This window comes from Pteropus vampyrus, unplaced genomic scaffold (assembly GCF_000151845.1).
Source record: "Pteropus vampyrus isolate Shadow unplaced genomic scaffold, Pvam_2.0 Scaffold2, whole genome shotgun sequence".
NCBI classification, from domain to species: domain Eukaryota; kingdom Metazoa; phylum Chordata; class Mammalia; order Chiroptera; family Pteropodidae; genus Pteropus; species Pteropus vampyrus.
This window is the reverse complement of record NW_011888783.1, coordinates 32,582,647-32,608,663: the sequence shown is the minus strand read 5'-3', so window position 1 is coordinate 32,608,663 and position 26,017 is coordinate 32,582,647. Positions and strand designations below refer to the sequence as shown.

The following is a 26,017-nucleotide window of genomic DNA, read 5'->3' as shown; positions in this document are numbered from 1 at the left end:
AGGAAATTTTATAGTCTATGAAAAAATCCTTTGTCCTTTTCACTGTTTTGTTTTCAGATACTTTGTGTGCACATGATGTATTACAGGAAAAACCATTCCCTATTTTCAGAGTCAATGTTTCTTTTCTTTTGCTAGTGCAAAATGGTCCAGTAACACCACCTATGCCGCCACCTCCCCCACCGCCTCCCCCTCCCCCACCGCCTCCACCTCCTCCCCCTCCTCCTCCTCTCCCTGGTCCTGCAGCTGAGACTGTGCCAGCCCCTCCTCTACCACCCCCTCCTCCCCCCTCTGCACCCCCGCTGCCCGGGACATCTTCACCCACGGTGGTTTTCAACTCAGGATTAGCAGGTAAGCGCATAGAATTAAAACCCAGGTTCTTGAGTAATAAATACTCATTTGTTTTACCTCTGGAGGGTTAAAGCCATTCTTTCAAAGTTCAGGTCTCTTGGAATCACATGTATATCTTCTTAATATAAGAACATTCCTGCAAATGTAAAGGGAAATTGTCGTGCACAGGAGGCATTTTTCTCTGAGTAGCCTTTGTCACTCTCTCCCTAGCAGAAAATTCTCATCTCACACTGTCTTTCCGCCTTCCACGCTCCCAACCTAGAGAAGGGCAGAGAGACAAGTTATCTTCTTAGGGATCAGTGAGTGCATTTCCATGAGTTCAGCAACACTCTGGACATCTGTAGTAGCCAAAGGTCTGACACAGGGTGCTTCTGGTACTTGTGGCTCTTTCTTTCTTTAATTTTCTTTCTTTCTTTCTTTCTTTTTTTTTTTTTTTAAAGTATTTGCGATATCATCTAAAAGGAGAAAGTGCCTTTTTGTGTAATTGCCTGATGTCGGCTTCCAGGCATTTCTAAGCATTTGGAGACATCAGAGTTCAGCATGGTACAGTTAAGCTTCGAGGGAAGTGCAGCCAGCGGCAGTACCTCCATGCCTTGGAGTGCTGCCAAATAATGCACGTTTCCTTCCTGCTGACCAGGGCAGAAAGCAGCGTCTCTGTCTCACCAGAAATAAAACAGGGTGGATGCGGTGCAAGAAAAAGACAGTTGCTCTAATGCTTCGGAATAAGAGTTCTTTTTTTTTTTTTTTTTGATTCACTGAAGTGAACTTTTACTCTTCCAAAATACTGCAAGCTATTTTCCCACCCTTGGAACGTTTCCCTGGCATTTGGAATTACTCTGAGCTTTGCCATGCCATCCCTGTGACATTGAATGATTCTGCTGCCTCATCCACTTAAGTTTCTTTCTGAGGTCTCTTATTTCTGATGAAGAACTGTCACTCTAATAGTCTCCATTTCCAAGGCTGTGGTAGTTCCGAGTCTTTACCCAAAGTCTAAAAGACAGTCTCAGCTACAAATGATTTCCCAGTCTCCAACCGTTAGAGTGTCCCATCCTAGTGACTGAAAGCCCTTTTGGGACACCAGAAAGCCACCCATAGCAAACTTGTTCCACATCACATTTTGGGCATTTGCTTCCACCCCAGCTTCTATAAAACTGTCAAAGTAACAAACAAGGTGCCTGTTCAAAGTAATGTTTACAGTAAACCAGTGACTTATTTCTACCTTTCAAGGTCATCCCCATCTGCCACATCCTTCTAGAACTTTTATTGTTTCTGAAGGACAAAAGTTGAAGGAGCATCGCTGTGGAACTGTTTGATTTTAGAACATAAACAAAAAACCTAACAGGCCACAGGAGTCTGTTCTATCAACAGGCTGTTTTCAGGAACCGAGTGTGAAAATGTGTAATTGTCATACGCACCTGGGCTCACTGATTAGGCTTTCCCTGTAGCCCCCTACGCATGCTCACTGTGAGGAGTATTGCTGTGGTCTCTCATTGAGTCCTGCTTCCTTTCTTTCTGGCAGAACCTAACGTTGATGCAGCCTGCACTTGGGGTCACCTGAACTCTAACATAGAACTGCCTTGGCAGGGCAGACGAGCCAACAGGTTGAGACGTGCAGGTCCAGGGCTACCTTCCAAACGGGGCTTGTCCTCTCTGGTTCATTTTTTTTGCCTGGGTTCTTTCCACTACTTAATTTTTAAAATTTGTTGGCTCTATTGCTTGCCTCACTCAATTCCATGGTGTCGAACTCTGTGTTCAGCTGATTACCCACTGCTACCTTTAGGGTTTGCTGCAATTGGAAATTGTCCCCTTTGTGTCTTTTGCAATTTAGAGGACTGTATGTGGGATTGAAGAAACTCCTCTTTAGTGCCGTAAGTATCCCTGAAACAATTACAGGATTTTCTGTTTTACAGGACGTAAAGATTATAATTTCTTTATGAGTCCTTCGTCGCTTGAGATCAGGCAATTTCTCTAAGGCCTGTAATCTCTTTTCATTACTCATCCTTCATTTGGCTGTTAATACTTAGTGGTTGTAGCTCATTTTGTGAGATGTTTTGCCAGTGTGTTCAGTAGCCGTCTTTCTGGAAACAAGAAGCTAGACAGAATCAGGATGTCCCATTAGAACCAAGAGACAGAGCTGAGATGATAAGCCAAGAGTTCCCAGGAAGCCAGAAACCTGTGACATCGCTAGGTCCCTGGATCCACAGGCAACAGGATGTCTTATCTCTTCAACAGGCAGTGAGCAAGTGTGTTCTTGGTGGCTGAGACGGATCCAGGAGGAGGTCCCCTAAGTTTAGTTGAGTTTTCTTTGCATCTTACAGAGAAAATATTAGTAGTGTGAACTGCACATTTGAAGTGTGAGACTGACTTCTTCAAACCTGTGATGGGTCGATCTGGCTCCCGTTTCCTGGTTAGGTCATCTGCGGCAGACAGCTGGGCGGTCTTTAACCTTTGCTGTCTCTCTGGGAGACTGCTTTGGCACTTCACAACGAGAATTTGGACTCTAGCTGATTATTTTTCATTAAAATATTGTTCATATCTTATGGAACATTTAGTACAGCTCTTAGCTGTTTGGGACCGCTATAATGAAATTATTTTTTCCCTCTTCTTAAATAAAAGGATTATTTTTTGAAACAAAATAAAAAAGTGAGTCTTCAAGGCAGGCCTGAATGGAAACGAACTTTGCTCTGCACTGCTGCCTTGTGAAATGTGTCCAAGAAGCATGAAATTTTACGCTACGAGCGTGTCCACTGCTGAGCTGCTTGACTCTAACCGCTGTATCTATTTTTTTTTTTTTTTTTGTATTTTCTTTGTTCTTTCTGCTTCCACAAAAGATGGGCCAATCAAGCTTTTCTGTAGGTTGCTCCTCACTGAGTGTGTTCAATATTTGCCACGTGTTCCTGTTGGTCACAGTATGCCTTGACATCTTTCCACTCCATCTAACTTTGATCCATTGCATTTTGACTGTGTCTGTGGGGAGTTGGCTGGCATTCCAGGTTTGCCCGCACTTTTTAGTTGAACCTGTAGAAGAGATTGTGGCCCTTTAAGCAGACATCCTGGATTTCATATGCCACATTCCTTTCCTATTGAGAAAAAGAGTGTTTTTCCTTTTAGTTCAGTTTTCCTAGTGAGATCTAAGGCTTCAACTTTAGAAGGATTTTAGGTTTATTCTGAGGGGAAGAGGAAAGCTGCTCTACCGAATGAAGAAAAGCTACTACTGGGTGCTGATTTTCCACTTCCCTCCCATTGAACTCCGGCTCCTTTCATGGAGCACCCACACACCCATGCAGAGTCACTCCTTTAGCCTGAACGCCATGTATATCATGGTCACCTACAGCCCCCTCCTTCCCTGACCCCTCCCCACCATTCCCCAGTCAGAGTCACAGCACCTTTTCCAAAGAGATTTTTTTTTTGCCTCTGTTCTGATCTTGCTAAAGAGTTAAAAGTGGGGCAGCTGCAGATCGAATGACTTGTAGTGAGTGTCTTGAGGCCTGCAGTGTCTGTGGAGGGATGGTGGAACTGACCTGTCACCTGAGATTATAAAAAGATTCCTGCACAGCCACTCCCCGCTCCCTCACCGTTGCTGAAGTCCCATCCGAGAGGCAGGTCTGTTCCTGTGTCCCATGAAGGTCATAGGTTTTCCTCGGCATTGTAGACAAAAGTAAAGTGCGGCAAGGAATCCAACTGTTGGGTACTAGGGACTAAGGTGTCACATTTGGTAGTGGAAAGGCCTGGTTTGGCAAAGCTGTGTTTCTGTGTTCCTGCATGCCTTTGTGTTGATTTTATCAGATGACATTCCTGCTGTTTATATGGCTTCGTAACTCTGGAGGAATGAGAGGCACTGTCTGCCTCCTTTTTTCAGTTACCTCCCACTGAGGCAGGCAGCCAGGTAAAAAGCCCAGTCAGTGTGTTGCCTTTATTTTGTTCTGAGCTGAAGTTCTCCTCCCTCCCTTGCTAGTGACGTCAAATAACAGAGCTCTCAAATAGTGCAGTGGGTGTCCCAGGACATACTTAAAAAGGCAAATACATACAACTAAATGTTTTGGGAAGACTTTTTTTATGATGTGTAATTAATTAATAGATTGTTTAATGGATTGCCTTTTTTTAGCTCATTTCCCCAGAGTAAGAAGAGTTGCCTTCCCTCCGCCCCGTGCCCCGCAAAGATAGAGCTCTTCCGATCTATTAAGAGAAGAAGTTTTTAGTATTTTTATTAATGAGTTCGTTGCCACCTTCTAGTAGCACACACCTGACACATGGGGGGAAGTTGCTCTTCAAAAGAGGGGAAAGGGACTGTGGCCAGTTCTCACAAAGCAATACAAAATCTGACTTCTAAGTACCCTTTTTGTCTACTTAAACATTTTCTACTTTAGGCCATTTGTGGCCCTTAGTCCGTTTGAAATACCTCAGCAGCCAATATAATCCCCATTCTTGAAATCATCCACGGGAATGTATTACTCCGGCTGAAAGTCAGCATTCTTGATGTTACATTCTCGGTGGTTTAGAGAGCCACTACCTGCAGTCTCTGATTATCTTTTGAGATTTCTTTGAAAATATGTGTTCTAGAACCAGGAATTTAGCATGTCAAAATATGAGTCATGTTCATCAATATCAAACTAAGTCAGACTATTTGCCTCCTCTGCTACCTAGTAACATTAATAATGATTTTTGCTCCCCATTCTTTATTTACCCTAAGCATTGTCCAAATTTTGTGACCATAATGCAGCAATCCAGTCGCCTGCATTTAAAAAAACAATCAGCCCCTGACTCTTAGACAACTTTAACACGATGTTTTATCAATCAACCAAATAATGATGTCAGATTGCTCTAGTGAAAGCTATGTGTGATATTTTCAATCACTTGGGCATCTTTTGCCAGCTTCCTCCAGTGTTAAAGTGTCATCTGCAAGGACTGTTGTCTGATTGTTCTCAAGGGTCTTGGGGTCTTGGTGGAATCTTAATTTTGTTCTCTCTGACCTCTGTAGCTGTGAAAATTAAGAAGCCAATCAAGACGAAATTCAGAATGCCTGTGTTCAACTGGGTTGCTCTGAAGCCAAACCAGATCAATGGCACTGTCTTCAATGAAATTGATGACGAGCGAATTTTGGAGGTATCTTTCCATTGGTTAGAAACGGGGCCCTCTCTGTGCAGCAAAGGCAGAGCGGGTGCTCTGTTAACCTGGAAGTTTCAGTGATAAAATACTGGTATTTTAAGTGCCTTGATGTAAAGAAAAAGATTTATAAAGTCAGAGGATAAAATCGGACACTATTTTGTAAGGTTGTCCTAAAACTGTTTTAAAAAGTTATGTTAAAATAGTTTCTAACATCTTTAATGTATGCCACAAAATATATATATCTCTGACGTGTTCTCTGCTCTTAATTTATAAAAGGGTATATAACACCCTGTATTGAACTGTAAGTGAATAAGGACTTAACAGTCCCACTCCCTAGCTGGTTCGATGGATAGTTTTAGTCTATGATTGCCATCCCTGTAAGCTAATTGTTGAAAGGCAATTGAATTGACTGGGATCAGTTGTGTACTTTAGATGTTCACATCTGTATATGTGGCATAAGTCACACTCGTAACATGAATAGGAAAATAGAGCTAGCCATGTTCAAAGACAAGTATTGAGTAGAAAAAATAAGTTCTTTGCTATTTAAACTGTATAAATGGTGGCTTCCTGACTCGATTTTTAAGTATAATCCAATTTGCCTATTTCATCCCTCTCTCCCCCAGGATTTAAATGTGGATGAATTTGAGGAAATATTTAAGACAAAAGCCCAGGGTCCTGCCATTGATCTTTCTTCAAGCAAACAGAAGATAACACAGAAGGGATCCAACAAAGTGACATTATTAGAAGCAAATAGGGCCAAAAATCTTGCCATAACTTTAAGGAAAGCTGGAAAGACCGCTGATGAGATATGTAAAGCTATTCATGTGTAAGTTTAGGGCATTCTGAAAAACTGTATTCTAGTAAATTTACAATAAAAATATAAAAGTTATGAATTGGTAGGTGACAGAAATATTTCAATAGCGAGGCAAGATGCAAGGTAAAAGATGGAGCAATTCTTGTTATCCACATGCCAGAGATTTCCTTTGTGGAAATGCAACCTCAGCATTTAATAAAATGCTAACAAAAGAGGTAGGCCAGAAATTATCCTTGAGAGCGCTGTATTAGAATTACAAGTAATTAATTGTTTTAGAAGAATAACAACTGGATTGTGACGTCTCCTATCTTATATAGGTCTACAGGAAAGCTTACGTAAAAGGAAAGTTGAGTGGAGGAGTATTGCAGATGCTAAGAATGAGGAGAAAATGTCAGTTTTCTCTGGAGTATCTAAAGATTATCCAGATTTGTTGAATTACAAATTTGATGGCATTTGTGGAATGATACAATTCAACGCCAGATGCAAATACGATAGAGATACTATTTAAATTTATAACAATAGGAATGTGACTTCTGTCGCTCTTAGTGTTTTCAGGACATTTTAAACAAAGTTCAGTTCTTTTTTTAAATCTTTAAACAGCAGAGAAGGCATTGATTTTATTTGCTTTTCTATTAGAAGAATCTATTCTTCTTATGATGATGACTTTCAAATATAAGGGTGTTATTAGATGTTTTAAGAATGAATTCATCATAAATTAGTATTTCATAAATTTGATTAGGGATTCCTAAAGCAGTAAATGGCCTTGAGAAATCATCTGTTCCAATTTCATGTCCTCAGCCAGAATCATAATCTAATAGTCTAGTACATCCTATAGCCTGTTCTGATTTCTGGTGTTGAAACCTAATATACATTTTGGTTTTTAATTTTTACATACCTTGTTTGTCATGGTGATTAAATACAACCATATTATTTTGCTGAACAAAGATTGTCTGGAGAATAGAGGTAGTAGCAAATACTTTATTTCTTCAAATTGAGCGTACATCTACAAAGATCTGATATTTCTTAAAGAGATGCGTTTATTTAAGCCAAAACATCCATATGGCACAGGCATTTGGATGCACTTTTTTTCTAAAGAAGAAAATATATCAGACCGTTGGTTTAATTTTAATATTTTACAGAGCTCACCAGATAGTCTGTAATTGTATAATATTAATCTCCTTAATTAGCAATACTTCACATGCCTAAAAACTATGTCCTTGAACGACTTAACCATCAGATGCTTCGGCCTTCCTTCTGCCTCTTTCTGCTGTCATTTACTATTGATTTCTAGAAGCTTAGAGCTATATAATAGCCTAAAAACTAAGTGAGGTGGTTGTGGTAAAGTCCAGGCTTTCAGGAAAGACCAAAAGATTTTTGATGCACAGTGAGGAGTGTGCACCAAGGGGGCATCTTCCCAATCCAACTATCAAGAATTGACTTGGTGGCTCATGAGCTGGACCAGATGGAGGTGTGATTGAAAGAGTAGGTTTTCTCTCTCACACTGACATGTCCACATCTGTCTTCAGATTTGACTTGAAGACACTGCCTGTAGACTTTGTAGAATGTCTGATGAGGTTCTTGCCGACTGAGAACGAGGTGAAAGTGCTCCGGCTATATGAACGGGAAAGGAAGCCCCTGGAGAACTTGTCGGATGAAGACCGGTTCATGATGCAGTTCAGTAAGATTGAGAGGCTCATGCAGAAGATGACCATCATGGCTTTCATTGGGAACTTTGCAGAAAGCATTCAGATGCTGACTCCTGTGAGTGGGCCACCTCCGGCAGGGGAGGGTGTCCGACGAGATGGAGAATTTTTTTTTCTCCTTTTAAGTCTCTCTTAGAATTGCATTTAGTGTCATGGGCTCTAAAGACTCCTTCCCAGAACTTTCAATATTGCATTTTTATTTTGACCGTCTTTTTCATATCGTGTATTCCAAGTAAATTTGAAAATGGCAACTTTTCATATTTCATACTACTATTCTCCTTAGAGAATGCATGCATTTTCTGTGTTTCTGGATTTTAAAGGACATATCAACACAGAAGACAAGGGAAAACTATTTTTACAAGCTTAGTTAGTCCCCTCCTGAAGATACCAGTTCTCTGGTTGGGTTGGCAAGAGAACTGGAAGATACCAGTTCTCTGGTTGGGTTGGCAAGACTGAACATATGACTTTCATTTCTAAAAACAATCCCGTATCTTTAGTGAACATGCTTATTGGCTTTCATTAGCAGCATTAAATTTGCCATAGGCGTCTTCTTCCCTGGAAGTGGGTTATGGCACACTGTGGTGATACACAGTAATAGCCAACCATCTCTTGTTCCTTTATATTAATCTGGTAGAGACTTAAGGAATACCAGCAACACAAATACCATAGACAATTCTTTCCCAGTTTTATTTCTATAGTTTTATTAATTATTGATTATACTAGCATGTCTGTTCAAAACATGTTCTCAGAGCTTCTAGAGTGTGATTACATGCTTTTGCTGTTTTGTTTTCATTCTTGGACAGCCGCATTGATTTAAAAATATTAATTGTATTACATGATTAGAGATCGTGGGCAGGGAATCGAGTTCTGCTAGAAGAAGCCATTGACTCCCAACTCCTAATCTCATTGGCTATAGGTTTTATGATAAGCAAGTTCTTATTTCAAATATTTTTAGAGAAAATATTTTTAGAGAAAAGCTTGCATGTAATGATAGGGTTACCTAGCAGGACAATTTAAATTTGTTATGTGTAGGAAAAAGAGAATCTCAGCATTAAGGCATTAAGGTCTAAATGCAGACCTGTTTTCTTCTGTGCTAATTTTTAGTTTCCAGTTAAAGTTGCCTATTTTTAACATCTTTTTTCCCCTCCCTTTCCTTCCTTTGACTGAAATCTAGCAACTGCACTCAATTATCGCAGCATCTGTCTCTATAAAGTCATCCCAAAAACTCAAGAAAATTCTGGAGGCAAGTAAAGTTTTTCTTGTATACATTTATGGAAAAGCTGACTTGTCAGCTGCATTCCTCTGCCTGGAACGCTATGCTGATGGGCTTCTCTTTTCTCTTTTTTTCTCCAGATCATTTTGGCCCTTGGGAACTATATGAATAGCAGTAAACGAGGAGCAGTTTATGGATTTAAACTTCAGAGTTTAGATCTGGTGAGTGGGCTAAAAGAAATACAAGAGCTATATAGGGGATAAAACAGCTGGCAGACATCCTGAAGTGGAGGATGTCTGCTCTTGGAAGAAGGGGTGTGATGTTTCAATGAAGATTCTCTGCTAGTGGGAGGACCAATTGGTACAAATTTTCTGGAACACCATTTGGCAGCAGACGCTTACAACTTTAAAAATACTCATGCTCTTTGACCTAGTACTTCCATTTCTAGGAATCTTTCCTCAAGAGTCTGAATTATGGATGCTGTATTTTATTTATAATTACAAATAAGCAATAATATAAAGATCCAAGATTTGGGGACATGATTAAATATGTTATAACAATAGTTAATGAACTCTCTTTCAACTCTTAGACTGTTTGGGAAGAGTTTTCAAAGAAATAAATAATTTTGTGTTGAGAAAAGAAAGCAGAGTATAAATTGAATGTACAGTTTGATTTTAGCTAAGTAAAATAGAAAAAATTGAACGGAAGTAGGTTAAAACATTAATGGAGAGGTTGGATGATATTAGGGAATTTTTTCCATGTTTTTATACTTTTCTGTTTTTTTCTAGACGTTTCTGGGTTTCTGTTTTGTTTTCCCTGGATAGAACAGGATGCTCTGGTTTTCAGAGTCACCTAACTTAATAGGGACAGAACTAGTGAAATTCTTGCAATGCACTCCCTCCCCTAGGCTGCGTGTGGGTAATGTGGCTTCCATGTGAGAAGTGGGGCAGTGGGTTGAATCCTCAGCTCAGGGGGACATGATCATTTCATGGGAAGTGTCCAGTTAGTCACAGTTCTGGCTCCAGAAGGTCATGGTTCATTAAGCATATCTGCTTTGGGCCATCAGAGCCTGGGGAATGAGAGAGGGGCTGAGCTAAATGTGACGACTGTAGCATAGGAGCCTTGCTGTGTGGAGGGTACCCGAGCACACCTGCTGGCTCCACACACACTCTTACTCTGGGCCTTTGCTTTGGAAAGTACTAAAACTGGAGTCTTCTTTCCTGCTTTTAAGCCAATGGAGCAGATGTAGGGTAGGTGGGTTCCTGTGAGTGAAGGTGTGCGAACAGTTGTAGGTGCTTACAGTCATCCCTGCAGTTGAGCATATCTCCTGATCAGCGAGTCCTCTGGTCACTTCACTATCGGTGGCCTGGTTCACCAAAGGACCAATTCAATCTTGACTCTCCTGTGGGAATTTTTTTTTTTGTCAAAAAAAAAATGGTATCTGTACTTAGTTACCATTAACTCTTGAATGGGAGAATATCCTCTGGTGGGTTTCTCCCCATTTTTCACTCTAACTTATGTTCCCCTTTTTTTCAGCTCTTAGATACAAAGTCAACAGACCGAAAGCAAACACTGTTGCACTACATATCGAATGTTGTAAAAGAAAAATATCACCAAGTGTCCCTATTTTATAATGAGCTTCATTATGTGGAGAAAGCTGCTGCAGGTACTTCATTTAAGCTACTAATGTTACTCTTGGGTATTGAATGTCTTTAATCATTGGGGATCCATCCCTCTTTAAATGAATGCTCTTCAGAACTCCCTTAAAAAGGCGAAGCTAAAACCTCAGAAGCTCTGAGCTGGAACACATGGGCCATGGTGTTGCCCACTGTTGGGCACAGTGAGGAACCTAGACATGAAGGTGACCTCTCTCAGTGGCCTCTCTGTAAAGATCCAGGTTTCTGGGCCTTGTGCACCTTTCCTCTTCTGTTTGTTGCCCTTTTTAATCTATTGCTGCCATTTGAAATATGAGAATGAGAATCTGAGACTCACCTCCCACCCAACAAACACTTTAATTTGATTTTGTGCTGTCCTGCATGCTCAGGTGTGGCAATTCTAAACATTTTGCCTTTAGTCTGAGCACAAGTTAAAATATCAGTACTTCTTGGTTGTTACTTCGCCATGGCAGTTATGCATTTTCTCATTTAAACCATCAGTGATTCTGAGATAGCTGGGCTGTACTAGGTAATCATATCCCTATGTTATAGATTGAGAAAACTAACTTTTTTAGGGGTTAAGTGTCTTGCCCAACATTGCATGGGTCACAAGTATTAGAACCAGAACGAGAACCCAGGTCATCTTCTCATCTATCATCCAAGGTACCATGTCCTCTCAAAAGAATATTAGGTTAGTTGATCTCGGAAATCGTTACAGGCCATGATTCTCAAATTATGATCTTGAACCATGCATGAGCAGCCAAGGCATTCATTACAAATTCATTACAAGGCATTCATTACAAATTCAGGAAGGCTTATCCCAGCCTTCCTGAATTGAATCTTCGAGGGCAGGACCGTCTCTGCCTGCTCTTCCACAGGCAGTGGACATGGCGGGGGCTTCTGTGTCCTTATCCAAGAGCACTCCATGCCACCCTCTTACACAAAGTTTAGCAAATTTATTCTAACAGTTTGCATACCTATCATAACCTGTGTCCTTATGGGCACAATCAAGTTTTATTTATCTTTTTAAAAATTTGTTTTTCAATTACAGTTGACATATATTAGTTTCAGGTATACAACATGGTGATTAGACATTTATATAACTTATGAAGTGATCACCCCAATAAGTCTAGTACCCATCTGACGCCATAATTAATTATTACAGTATTATTGACTGTGTTCCCTATGCTGTACTTTAGATGCCATGACTTTTTATAACTGGCAATATGTATTTCTTATTCCCTTTCACTTTTTTCACGTATCTGTCTAACCTCCCTCCCATCTAGTAACCGTCAATTTGTTCTCTGTACCTATAAGTTTAAGTTTTATTTATCTTTGTAATTCCCTTAGCCCCTGGAAAATTGATGTTGAGTATAAAGAATGAACAAATGAATGGACAAATGAATGAGTGAACAAATGAATGAGATGATGCATTGTTACTGGGATAGATGCTGCTGAAACTGTCATGGAGACTGAGAGGCAGGCGGACACGATATTGTGGCTCAGAAGGACTGCCATGCAGGCTGTGACAGACCTCGCGTAGGCTCTTGTCAGGATTTCTGTCCCGGTGGAGTGATTTTCCTCAAGTTCCTCTTTGCCAAAATGAAGTTCTTTGGCATCACAATTCTAATTAAGAAAAAATGTTTAAAAAATTTCTGTCTTTCTAGTTAACACATATTGTTTGGCTGAAATGAGCTTCCCTGAAAGTGTCGTTAGAAAAAATCAGTGGGGGAAAGTGAAGAGAATGAGGAATTCTCTGGCTGAATTTTTTTTTTTTGCTCACTTATGCCCAGGTGAGCTGACGTGGATTCTTAATACCTTCGCTCATTTGTTCACTCACTCCTCCATTGATTCAGTGAACCTTTTTGAGTTCCTGCTGTGAACTTGACGTTACCCTAAGTATTGAGTCAAAGACGAATAAGACAGTTAAGTCTCATGAGAGGAAAGCGTACAGCATTCTGTAATCATTCATGTGCAGAATAGAGTCAGGCAGTGGGGAGCCAGAGATGGGGCCTGGGCCTCCTGCAGGATGCAGTGGCGTACCCGCTCCCGGAGGGTGGCCACAGGGTGCATGGAAAGGTTTATGCCAATAAACCGTTCTGAAGCAGAGAAGGGTTGTTTAAACAAGAGAAGCTGTCCAAGGTTGCCTTAGGTTCTAGTGGTCAATACAACTGAAGTCAACAGGTAAAATGCTACCCCCTGCTGGACAGCCAGAGAAATGCAAAAGAGTTAAAAGTTAGGTGAAGGCTAAGATCTTGGAATCTCTCTAGGCCAACTATGGGCCATCATCTCTAAGAGAAATGGAATAGTTGTGTACAAGCGCAGAATTTGGAGTCCACTGTTTTAGCTGAACTCCATCTCTGCCTCCTCCCAGCTGTGTGACCTAGGGCAGGCCACGTAACTTCTTTATGCTGCTTTTCCTCTTTGGCAAAATGGGCTAATGATGCAAATGAATTATTGCATGTAAGGAATTTAATGCAGTGCTTGATAGTGAGCACTTGGTGAGTTATTCACGTTAAAGGATCTCCATACTGAAAGCTGGAAATGAGATCTAAGGCCCTTGAATAACCCTAGGGATCTACGGAGAACTCAGCTTACCAGCCAGACCCACTGTGATTTTGACTTTCCTGGTTGAAGTTCACAGGGACATTGCTTTTTTCATTTCAGTCTCCCTTGAGAATGTTTTGCTGGACGTCAAGGAGCTCCAGAGGGGCATGGACTTGACCAAGAGAGAGTACACCATGCATGACCACAACACACTGCTGAAGGAGTTCATTCTCAACAACGAGGGGAAGCTAAAGAAGCTTCAGGATGATGCCAAGATTGCACAGGTAAGTAAGTACTTGTGCCCCTCGGCACTCATAAAAAAGTGATTGGATCCCTCAAAGCCACCTGGGGTGCTGGCCCCGGCTGTGAGGTAAATTGTCCTCCAGTTGCTGAGGGTAGATTTCTTATGTAGCTAATGATTATTACGGGGAGGATCTTCCTAAGTAGTGTCCCTGGAAGTGCTCCTGTCCTGCGCATTGTCCTCTTCTAGTTTGAGGTCTTTACCCTCTTTTCAGAGGTCCTTCCTGCCCTCTTCCACTCTTAGACTACCTCTGTGTGAGTCCTGTATTCAATTCAGTCAACATGTGTCAGGCCTGTGCTTAGCAAAGCAGTGTTCCCGTATGTTGGGTTTCTGTAGGCCTTGACCTTGAAATCTTACGCTACACTGGGGGTCAAGTTTACACGCCTGAAGAACAGCCAGAATGGACTGCACGCCATCATAGAGGAGAAGGCAGAGTGTTGTGGGAACTCAGAAAGAGGATATGGTGGAATGGCTCCTGTCTGAGGCTGGCTGTCTTGTGTCATGGAAAAATGCAGGCAGACACTTGAGTGTTCCCGATGCGAGGATACTGTAAGGAGCATTGAAGCAGCAAGTCGGGATTTAAAGTCCGAGTGACTTCTAAGATCTTTTCTAACCTTGTTGGGTTTAAGGAATTCTGCCATGGCCTTGGGAAACTCTTAAAAGGAATGGGTGGGGTGGGGTAGGGGGTGTGTGTGTGTGTCAAAGTGGCAGGGTGTCCCACAGTGGTTGCCTTTGACTGGGCACTGGGAGGAAGCACCAGGGCTATGGAGAATCACGAGGACGTGAGGGAGGACAGAGACAGAAGAGATGTGGGAGCCACTGTTGTCACTGCTGCTTTGCTGTAGCTCTTCTTCCAGGTTATCAAATTCAAATGCTGGAACTAATGAAATTCAAGAGCAGTTTGCTTCTTCACAGGATGCCTTTGATGATGTGGTGAAGTATTTTGGAGAAAACCCCAAGACGACACCACCCTCTGTCTTCTTTCCTGTCTTTGTCCGGTTTGTGAAAGCCTATAAGGTAAACAGGAGCATGGTGTCCTTTAAAGCCTTTTTTGGCTTTATTATTCAAATGGGTGCCTTCTGAGAGCTGGGTCCAAGTCTCCACATCTTTGCAGAGGCCTCCCCTGTTTCTTTGGGCAACAGATCTGAGTGGTCTGTATGAGATAGCAGTCTCTGGCCCCGTGGAGGCTGAGCACCCCTGGGGCCCTCAGTTCATCATGCTCTCTGTCTTTACCCAGCCAGTCCTGGGGCTCCGCCCGAAAATAAAAGCTCTCGGCTGATCCCTGGGGCAAATGAGATGCTCCAAGAACATTGCTGGCCCATTGACTGGTCACCCTTGCAGGAGGCAAAGGCCTCTCATATCGCTGAATGGGTAAAAGGCATGAGTCCTGGTCCGTGGCATGGCACTGTAGCTGAGGTCAGAAAGAGCAAGAGCCTGCTGGTGTTAGTTCGGCCCCAGCCGTCCGGACCAGCGGTTCTCCAGTGTGGACTGAAAGATGGCACTAGGAGGGATGGTTGCTCTCTCTTTCTTCATCTGGACCAGTAGTGGCCCATCCTTTAAATGGATGCACTCTTTGACATAATCCAGGGTCACGATCTTCAAAAAGCATGTGACTCAAAGAGGCATATGTCAGAAGAATTTGTCTCTTGAAAAAGAATGACAGGGAGAGCGTTAGGGGCTGTTAATGCACCTAGGAGATGTTGTAATCTATATTATCCAGTCTTGTCTACCTATAACATGGGTAATGGTGGTGGAGGAAGGAGGACTGTGATTGTAGAGGGGAGGCGGGGTGCATCAGGTCTGTCTACATTTTTGAGAAATATCCTATTGGAAATAGTGGGTCACTTCTCCAGCACTGCTAGAGGCTCATGGCTTTGGATAGCTATCCTTGGGCCTTTTTCTGAAACTCAAAGGTTACAATATTTAGCCATCTTCTCTCAGCATGGCTTTGTGTAGCAGTGGTATCACAGCTGTTTATAGAAGGAAAGTATCCTTGGCAGTGACAAGGAACAAAAACACTGTGCAAAGTCCATGTCCAAAGGACACTGGGAGCTGGGAGCAATGAGGTCACTGGTCACCAGCTTCTGCTGACTGGTTCCTGGGGTTCACTGACTGGTGATGCTAATGTGCTGCAGAAATGGCTCAAGGTGTGTCCTGTTATATGCTGGGACCTCTTTTTTCACATAAAAAATTACAAGTTTAAGGTCTAGAGAAAATACATGCCATTTTTTAATTGTATAATACAAGCTTGGAAGTGGCTCTGGTTGGTCTCAAAACCTGATGCTTCAGCAGGGACACATGCAGAGCAGAGTGAAGAGAGAAGTTGCCCTGGGGAATGTAGGGTGTCACAGGTCAGAACCTCTCAGAGTGCCCCATCTATGTTATCATCTCTCTCTGTGATCCTGTTAGCTGGCTCCATGAGGTGCTTGTCAGGCAGTGATCTCAGAGGATGTTTTACTTGCCCTAGATACCAGGTAATGAATAACCTGCCAGCCTGACACTCACCTAGGGACTTTGTGGACAGATGTTGGGGTTTTAAGATGTCATCCCTCCTTTCTCTTCCTAAGTTCAATGGGAACTTAAGACAAAAGCAGCAATGAAACTTAAGACAAAAGCAGCAGAGGTCAAAATGTAAACTTTATTACCGGTAAAAGCTAGATTGGAGGGTATGGTGTGTATTTGTGAGCTCACGCTCTAGCCCTAAATTAAATGACTTATCAGTTCACAGCTAGACTATTAGAAGTCCCGTTAGGGAAGCCGACTTCAAAGAGTGAATGCTGAAACAGGCTGAGTCGAGTGAGGCTGTTTCACACTCTTGTTCCAAATTCGTCAGACTGGTCACTCTCCTTCCCTTGGGAAGGAGTGAGCTGTGGATAAAGAGCCCGAGTGTCACTCAGTGAGGCCCCTGAAGGAGACAGGAGGCAAGGGAATGGAGGTCTTCTAACAATGGGCAAAAGGAGAAGAGCCTCAGATTCTACTGTGGGCAGATTGGAAGCAAGGCAAACTTGCATGAAACTTGCATGAAAATCACTGAACAGAGCTGCCAAAAGGGTAGGTCCCCACCACATCTGTGGGACTGAGACTAGGCCGTGGTGTGAGCAGGGAGAGAATCATCAGGAAAGGACTTCTGGATGAGGTAAATTTCAGTTACTAGATTTTGAAGAAATGTGATATAGATAGTGAAACGTGGAATCAGAGTTATACACAGGCATCAAGTATAGATCTTCTAAGCTTTTTATTTCCTCTAATTCCTGGCTCACCAATGATTCTCTAAGAATGACTTCTAAGGATCTTGACTGCTATAATTTCCACTGACATAAACTTTTGATGCTTTTGACTTTACCCAGCAAGCAGAAGAGGAGAACGAGCTGAGGAAAAAGCAGGAACAAGCACTCATGGAGAAACTCCTGGAGCAGGAAGCTCTAATGGAGCAGCAGGATCCAAAGGTAGGCAGTGCTGGGCTCCTGAGATGGCCCTTGTGTGAGCGAGGCCCTGACGGCTCCTCGTAGGCAAGCAGGAGAGAGGGGCAAGAAGCTGGATTTGCACAGGGTCCTTATACCACTTCCTCGTAGGGCTTGGAAACGGCAAATGGATATTCATTCATTCATTACTTTGTTCGGCAAGAACTGGAATGTGGCTACGAGCGCGTTGGTATAGCACTTCCAAGTTTATAGAGATCTGGAACTTAAGTCTGTTGGATATACTGTACACAGAGACCATATCAGGCACTTGATGATTGGACTGCTTAGTGTCCAGGGAAGGCTTCGTGGGAACACCGTTGGTTCTGGCCCTAATGGCTGAAGGGCTTCCTTAGGAGGAAGGGGAGGGAGCATTCCATGAAGAGAGATGTCATAGGTAGAGACCATAAAGGCCGGAAGGTCAAAGTGTTCATCATGATCTTCTTCACCAAAGTTTAAGAAGTCGACGTTTATTACCATATGGTCCAGTCTTTGCCAGCTGGAGTCTTGTGTGTTGTTCAGTGAAAGTTCCTTTTCTTCCCAGAAGCTTTCTGAGTTTTTCTCTGTTCGAGCACAATGTTAGGATGGTGCTGTTTCTGTTTTTGCCCAAGCCTGCTTATTAGTAACAATGCTCAGGCATATTTTTCTCAGACCTCCAACGGGTGCTGGCTATACTAAACCTTGCTATGCTTCTTTCTTCTCAGTCTCCTTCTCACAAATCGAAGAGGCAGCAGCAAGAATTAATTGCGGAATTAAGGAGGCGTCAAGTTAAAGATAACAGACATGTATACGAAGGAAAAGATGGTGCCATTGAAGATATTATCACAGGTAACAGATACTTCCTCATCGTGGCCCCTTGAGACCCCACCGGCCCCACCTGTCCTGGGCCACTTGCTGCTGCTTTTGTTCAGAGTTTACAAGTTCTTCAGTTGACTTTATGCAGATCCAGAATTATGCAGAGAGACTCCATGCTAAGTGTTTGAAGTATATTTATAGTAGCTGGTATCCTCCCTATCAGAGCACCCCAACACTGTCTCAGAAAAAGCCTGTTTCTCAGTATCATTGGAATCCTGTAGATTTCACCAGGGCTCCTTCTCCTAATGGTTCTCCATTGTCTTCAGTTGGTGACCAAGTTCCATTTTCTTCTTTGTGGCCACTCCTACCCACTTGCCTGGTTAATAAATACTGTGGACGAGACCCATTCAGGGGTCTGTACTAACTAACCACAGTCAATGCAGATTTTCACTTTAAAAGCCTATTTAGTCATTCACAGTAACTGAAGACATTGGGAAATTGGGAGCTGGTGCTTTCATTCAGAAGAGCCATGAGTTTCTAGCCTGGGATTAGGGAGTGGTCCTTCCATTGGCTAAGAGTGGTAGGCTAAGAATGGTGCCTAATGCAGCTTGATTCTTGTCTGATTAAACTGTAACCTAATGTTTTCTGCTGGACCCAATTCTCCAGAGTTTCTGCATTCCCACTTAAAGACTGGGACATTTATTTGGGTCACTGTCTTGTGGCAGTGGCAGCAAATGGCTCTCCTATCATATCTGTTACACATGAATACCATTTATCAGCTTCCAAGATGCTTAAAACTTTTTATGAGAAATTTAAAAAATATGCAGTAGTAGAGAGAAGTTGAGTTCCCATTTACCCATCACCCATCAACAGTTTTCAACTCAGGGCCAATCTTGATTACATGCTTGCTTCTACCTACTCCCCATTCCCAACCTCTGGGATTATTCTGAAGCAAATCCAAGACATACATTTTCATCTGGAAATATTTCAGTATGTATCTTAAAGCCAAAGTCTCTTTAATAAAGCAAACAAACATATCCATAATACCATTATCATATACCTCCTAAACTAACAGTTCCTTAATATCAAATATCTAGTCATTATCCACATTTCCCCAAGTGTCCGAATTTTTAAAAGCTCTTAGACTTTTAACTCTTCTGCTTTTGACTTCTTGTTTCTTGTTAGCAGCTTAGTCAGCATTGTAAATAAGGATCCCAAACTACCAAAAACCACAGATTTTTTTCACCAGCTCAGACCCAAAGAAATAAGTAAATAAATCACTAAAAAGAAAGTCAGTAAAGACTTTCTTGCCCAGAGTGAAGCAGTGTAAGTTTTGAGCAGATAGGTAGGTGACTGGTGAAAATGCCAGTCTCCATATATGGTACAGACATATTTTATACATATGTGCCTGCCAGTATCTCAGTGTTGACCCTGCAGTGGCTCACAGGTGGCTGCCAGGTAAAGCCCTCCTTATTTAGCATCTTTTTTGCCTCCCTCACATTGAGGGATAAGCTCTGCTCTGAGCAAGACCAGGAACAGATCTCCCTGGGTAAGCCTTCTACCCTCAGCGCCACGATTCAGACTGACCTGCAGGCAGAGAAGCGACTAGCCTTGCACGTTAAGAACTTAGAGATCCTTTTTCATTAGTCTCTTCTCCATCTCAGTGACATCTGGCTTATAAAATGACCAAAATGCACAGTTTGTTTTTGTCTGACCTAATCATTAATCTACCATTGGAGTCAACAGTGAATGTCTGCTTATGGAGTATTATCTATTCTCCTTGGAATATCTTTTGTTTTCTAACCCACCACCAAGCCCCAGACTGAGTAACTCTTTTGGATGTTATGAGCTCCCTTGGGTATATATCGCCTTCCCCCTTTCAGGCTCACCTCCTCTCCCCCCACCCTCCCCAGATATGATTAACAAAGTACTAACCGTATACTAATGCAGTAGATCTTGGCTTTTTACTCTCTTCTGTTTGTCTTGTTTGTTTGGCCGTCATTTTCGATGCAGTGCTGAAGACTGTGCCCTTTACTGCTCGCACCGCCAAGCGTGGCTCTCGATTTTTCTGCGAACCTGTTCTCACTGAGGAATACCATTACTAAACTATTATTCTTTCTCACCTGATGCTCTTAAAAGGTTGCTACAGATTTTTTGACCTCTTATGACCCTCTGTATGTTTGTCTGGGCCACCCAGTATGCTAGCATGGAGTCGCCATCTCTACCATGTTGTGTTTTGTGTTGTCTTCATGCTGCATGGTTTTGCATTTCAATCACAGCTCACTGCCACTTTGAATACATTTCTCACTGCCACTTTGAATACATACACAAATCCACATAGCTGTGATGGTCTGGATGTGTGTAAATTGAATTAATAGAATTGCTTGCAGAAATTTTCAGAAAAATAATAGATAGAGTATTTCTTTGAGAATCAGGATTGGGACCAGTTAGGTTGCTTATAAGATTTTTGGGCTCATATCTCTAAACAAAAAATGATAGTCATTAATAACAATAACTTCTATACCTAACATTTATTGAGCACTTACTGCGTTCTAATAGGTTTACAGATATTGAACCAGCGCTGCTTTTTGTACTCCTTTTACATGCTTTGATAGTAAAATGAGCTCCTATGTAAGTGTTCAGGAATGAAGGGTGCTCTAAAGTTACAAAATGATTTTCAGAAGGAACCGTGAATGCACAGCTCTAAGTTGGACCTTAACTGACTTATGCAGTTCATAGCCATTATCCACAGTGTGATGGAGCTCATGGTCTAAGCTTAACATAGGGAATCTTTTTGACTGAGAAGCCTGTATAAGCTGATATAGGCAATCCATAGCTTTATACTCATCTCTTTTCCCTCTGAGTGTCATGCCCAAGTTCAGCTGTCAGCAATTCCATTATAGGAGTAAGGCTGTGAGGCAGGAAGTGAAAACAAAGGCTTACGGGCACCTCACCATCTTTTCATCCATGCTCCTTCACTGGTGGCTATGTTCCATGTCAAATCCAGGGTATTCTGTGTTGAAATCATATTTGGATCTGCTTCTTTGGTCAGGATGGTGGTACCAGAAACACTAATAGTAAATACCTATCATCTGAAAATGCCACCATTCTTAGAATTTGAAAGATAAATAAAAATAAATAAATTTCCTCATAAGTAACTGCCTGGGCTTAGTTTCTGATGCCCAGATAAGGAACAGGCTTCCCTACAATGCCCAGTTGATTAGAAAAGAGACAAGGGAAGTATATACTCTAATTGGAAATAGCTGTTTGACTCCATGCTGAAATTGACATGGAACTGGGTACATGTTTATTTTGTGGCATTAACTCTTCTATAATTGTACTTGTTATGTATGTTCCTCTGTCTCTGAAGATATCAAAGAATGTGGTGTGGTGTTGCCTGCTCTACAGTGTACTTACCCACCAGTGCTTATTAACAAGGATAGAAACTGTCATCTACTTGGCTAATGTTTACTGTTAGTTTTGCTGCTGGACTGTCTATCATTCTGGAGCCAAACTTCAAAGCAGCTTGGATCTGGGTGGTCATCGAGCTGGGTGGGAAGACACTCTCATCCTTTCCTTGTTTTATCTAACACCTCATGGTAGTGGCCTCCCACTCTCTTCCTCTTTTGGCTAACATGCCGGGGAATGTTAAGTACTAAGTTGAATTGCTTTCCATTTTCATCCCATTTTTACTTAACCATCATTTTATGTTTTTGTTTTTGTTTTTCTGTTTAGCTTTAAAGAAGAATAATATCACTAAATTTCCAAATGTTCACTCGAGGGTAAGGATTTCTTCTAGCACACCGGTGGTGGAGGATACACAGAGCTGGCAAGCATCACTTTTTACTTAGCTTCCTCCTCTCTCTCTATGCAGATCAATGGTTTCAATCTATGGCTAATAGAGGGTAATAATACTGGTGAGAGTCTGACCAGGGAGAAGTCTTTGTACCTTACTTTGCAATAATGTGAGGCTGAGCCTCTCTGTTGGACTCTTCCTGGCCTGCTTCTGTGGTCTCAAGAGTGATGGCTTGGGCAAGGGATTTTGCTGATGATTGTTAATTGCTTTGGGTGCGAGGCTGTCTTTCCTTCACCTTCTTGGCCTTCGAGTTATTCAGTTAAGTCCATTTTTATCTGAAGAAATGAGAGCAAGTCCTGGCCAGGGAACATGTGTAGCCTTTGAAGGATTAGGATCTTTTAAAACTAATTACTCAGAGGGCTCAAGAGTCACAGAGCTGCAGGTCATTGCATATCCTTAGCCAAAAGTGGAATTCTGACCTTCCATTACTGCTCTGGGCCAGGAAGCAGAGGCTCATGCAAAACTATGTTTGGCTTGAATTTAGGAGTGGGGAAGGGTCACAAATTCGTGTGTCAGGAGCTGCTGAGGACTGTGCTGAACCTGAGAGCATTGTATCAGTACTCACCCAGCTCTAGCTTGTTTTTGCCATATAAGAATTTGGGCCCAGTATTACCAAATCCTCTGGTTTTCTAGAAGTCAGAACTCCTGGTTTTTATGCTAATTACCTATTTAAATATCAGGAAACTCTATTTAAAAATATTAGTCTGGGCCATAAATTCCATTTTCAATCTACTGAGTAGATAAAGGGATAAAAAAGATTCATTCTGGCTTAATTCTGTTATTTGTGTTTCCCTTTCTAAACAGTGTTTGCTAACAGAAGTCAAGAATACTAAGTGAATGAAAGGGAATATGTACTAATACATACACTAATTAAACAAGGAGGAAGGAGTATGAAATCTGCTTTATTATTTTTTTTACTATGTCCTGACTCCATCAAAAGGAGGCTACCTGCTGGCTGAGCCACCTGCTTTATTCATCAAGAAAGCATGCCTCCATAAGAGTACTTACATAAAATTCTTATTCATCTCACTTTTTCCCTCTAGAAAAATGCCTACTTGAACTGATATGCAGTGGTTGGTTCATTCATTCAACAAGGCATTTAAAAATTTTAGGCATTCTGCTGTGCATTCACAATACAAATTGGAGAATGCAGGAAGGCCCGTATAACTTCTCTGTAATGAAAAAAAAAAAAAATTGGGTGGCAGGAAAAATTGTTCAGGAATGGAGTATCATTTTGATTTAGTGGTTGAGCACTGTTTCTAATTAATAAGGTAAAAAAAAAAAACTAACCTCATCTAATACTAATGGAATAAAAATGATGGAACCTGTGTCTGCAAACTAAGCAGACATTCCTTGATTAAAACTTCATATAAGATAGGACAGGGCAGTTAATTTTATTTAATTTTATTAGTGTTGGAGTTTAAGATTCATTGCAGTTGTTTAGATTCAGGTTTCCAGAAAGAAAAAAAAACCCCAAATGCCTAAGCCATACCTATTTCCATTTGAGGAAACATTTCAAAATAAGACTTCAGCTAGACTCAGGTCAGTGACAAGAGCAGTCTACTTTCCTATAATATTTTCCTTCAAGTTCCAAAATCCCACCAGTATTACATCCTGTTTTGTTTGACTGTAAATATTGAGGGCAAAGTACATGTCTTTGGCTCAAATACTGAGTTTGAAGAGCCTGTTAGCTGACTCTTCTATACAAGCTGCTTTGATTGGCTGCCAGCTGGCCTTTGTCTTGCTTAGACACCTGATTAAAGGTTGCAGTTCTCTCATTGGTGCTCTCCTCTTTACAGATCTTAGAAACCAACCATACAGACGAGCCGATGCGATGAGGAGAAGTGTCAGGCGGCGCTTTGATGATCAGAACTTGCGTTCTGTTAATGGTGCCGAAATAACCATGTGAACCTGAGACTTGCCTGTATGAATAGAGGGTGTACGTGAAAGAAACCGTCCACATGAACTTTATGTGCTACCATTTAACTGCAGCCTTGAACATAGATAAAATGTTCTCAGGGCTCAGATTTTTAGCAAACCATAGGAATTTTCAAATGATGGGCTCTCCTTTCAACCTTTGTTAACAAGTGCCTGAAAAGTGGAAGTACTTGCTAGGATTAATCAAAGCAATAGGATTTGATTTGATTGGGTATCTTTTTACACCAGTATGTTATTCACATTTTTAATCAAATTGTAAATTTCATATTACATGCAATACCTGCCATTGTGATTATCCCATGATGGCCCACCCTGGTTCCCTGATAAGTTGTAAATAACATGGATGTATCTGCTGTGGGCTTCCTTTGCTGAGATGTCGTTTAAGGAATTAATTTTGTTTTAGCCATACCCACCAACTTTGTATTTTTAAGGGCTTGCAATATGGAAGAAAGAAAAAGTCACATGATAAACTCCTTCTGTCCAAAACCAAGCCCAGCAAAGTACAAACAGGAATCAATTGCAGCAGCACAGAACTCACTCAACTAGTTGTCTCCTTTCACATTCTACTACTTCTGTGCTAGGGTATGATGCCCTGAGAGATTCACCAGTATGAATGCAAGGATGTCATGGCATACAAATGTTGTATAAAACCCCTATGAGAGATTCACCAGTATGAATGCAAGGATGTCATGGCATACAAATGTTGTATAAAACTTATTTGCAGTACTGTGTTCTTCAGCTAGAGGCAGCTTAAAAAAAAATAATGCAAATATATTTATTAATCAGCACTAAAATTAACATCTCAGTAATCAGTATTAGGATTTCTGAGGACCATTATGGGTCAAACCTGGGACTAGAAATCGGTGCCTTGCTAGCCAGGGTGTTCACTAGCTCTGTCAACAAGTGTTCAAGATTACTTCTGCTAGTAGTGTAGTGTTAGTAACTTGGCCTTACTCTCCTGACAATCGGTCTTTTTCCCTCCCTCCTCCTTCCTTTTGTAAGTTGGAGAAGATGTATTTGGCATTATGTATCAAACAAAGCTAAGAAGTTCTTGTATTTCCCAGATTAAGGGGAATTGCAATTAAATTGCAGAAATATTTACATTGTGATTAAGCATAAATGATATTTAATGGGACTAAATGGCCAACTAAGCCAGTTATTTTTCCTTCCTCTGGCAGGGCACTTGATCCATTCCAAAGTCAAAAACTGGACTGAAGCTAATTTGTACTTTCATAATATACATTCTGCTTCTGGCTTAACTTCTTGCTATATTACATCAATATATTAATTGTAAAGTTTATTGTATAGTATTTAACCACTGAATTTCTTATTTTATGTTGTGCTTATGTGAACTCCTTGGTGAAGGTCCAATATTCCTTGGATAATGTGTAGTTATATGACCTCTTTTTAAATGTACAGATATTTTGCTATAAAATTGGTGCAGTTTTTTATGGTTTTTACACTTCTCTTTAATTACCACCTAAGCCTCTGGGTAATATTGTAAATATTGTTTAAAAATGCATCAGCCTATGCTATACAATCTGAATGTTATTTTAACTTATAGTTTTTTTTTAATATATATATTTAACTACAGGACAGTTTAGGGATCAGTTACATTCACATTAGCATACCTATTTACATAAAGATTGCTTTTAAACTGCCACCTGCCAGCAAATTTTCATAAATGTGTACTTTAAAAAGAACATGCCAAGATTTTCTGTGGACTCAGCATTCATTTGATGAAAAAAAGCAACTGAACCATGAACTACACAACACAAAATAGTTGGTCCTTTACCACAAGCAGCTGTTTTCCAAAGCTCAATGCTGATGAGCATATATGAAAATAATTGCCTATTTATTAATCTACAAATAGACAATAATGTTGGCATGTTCTTTTCTGTTTGTCTATTAATGGGCCTGCTTCTTAGCAATATTAGAAATGTTTTATAAAAGCAGTTCATGTTACTTTTCTGGTCTTTCCATGGCATATGAGCAAATAAACTATTTACACTACTATCCTGTAATATGTTGTAGTCTTTCAGTGGTATATTTTAAGGGTTTCCCAGTTTCATGTATACTTAATATTTTCTGGAAACACATACGTCTGTCTGGCTGCTTAAACTCAAGACACTAAATGTATTTGGTAAATTGTAAGTAAAACCCCTCCCTATACAAAATCTTGAGCACTTGCTGTATGAAATGAAGGAACCAAATAGATTTTGATAGTGAGGGATACTTCTCCAAAATCATACTTCTTAATCTATTTTCTCCAGTTATCATTAT

At 41.1% G+C, this 26,017-nt stretch overlaps 1 protein-coding gene across 4 annotated transcripts in view; it reads left to right on the top strand.

The window, feature by feature from the left end:
• The window catches only part of FMNL2 (formin like 2), a 270,355-nt gene extending 244,597 nt beyond the window's left edge, over positions 1–25,758 (top strand). The window contains exons 15-27 of one of the 4 annotated variants that reach the window (XM_011359360.2): positions 136–348; positions 5,327–5,451; positions 6,078–6,280; positions 7,795–8,029; positions 9,146–9,214; positions 9,325–9,405; positions 10,721–10,850; positions 13,507–13,670; positions 14,603–14,704; positions 17,035–17,133; positions 17,850–17,973; positions 21,676–21,722; positions 23,596–25,758. In XM_011359360.2, coding sequence (XP_011357662.1) covers positions 136–348; positions 5,327–5,451; positions 6,078–6,280; positions 7,795–8,029; positions 9,146–9,214; positions 9,325–9,405; positions 10,721–10,850; positions 13,507–13,670; positions 14,603–14,704; positions 17,035–17,133; positions 17,850–17,973; positions 21,676–21,722; positions 23,596–23,634 — 1,631 coding nt within the window. In that variant the 3' untranslated portion in view covers positions 23,635–25,758. Of the gene's footprint in view, positions 1–135; positions 349–5,326; positions 5,452–6,077; positions 6,281–7,794; positions 8,030–9,145; positions 9,215–9,324; positions 9,406–10,720; positions 10,851–13,506; positions 13,671–14,602; positions 14,705–17,034; positions 17,134–17,849; positions 17,974–19,953; positions 20,216–21,675; positions 21,770–23,595 lie in introns of those variants that run through there. The other 3 variants (XM_011359351.2, XM_011359342.2, XM_023530077.1) reach the window with 3 other exon arrangements.
• The last annotated feature ends 259 nt before the right edge of the window (positions 25,759–26,017 follow it).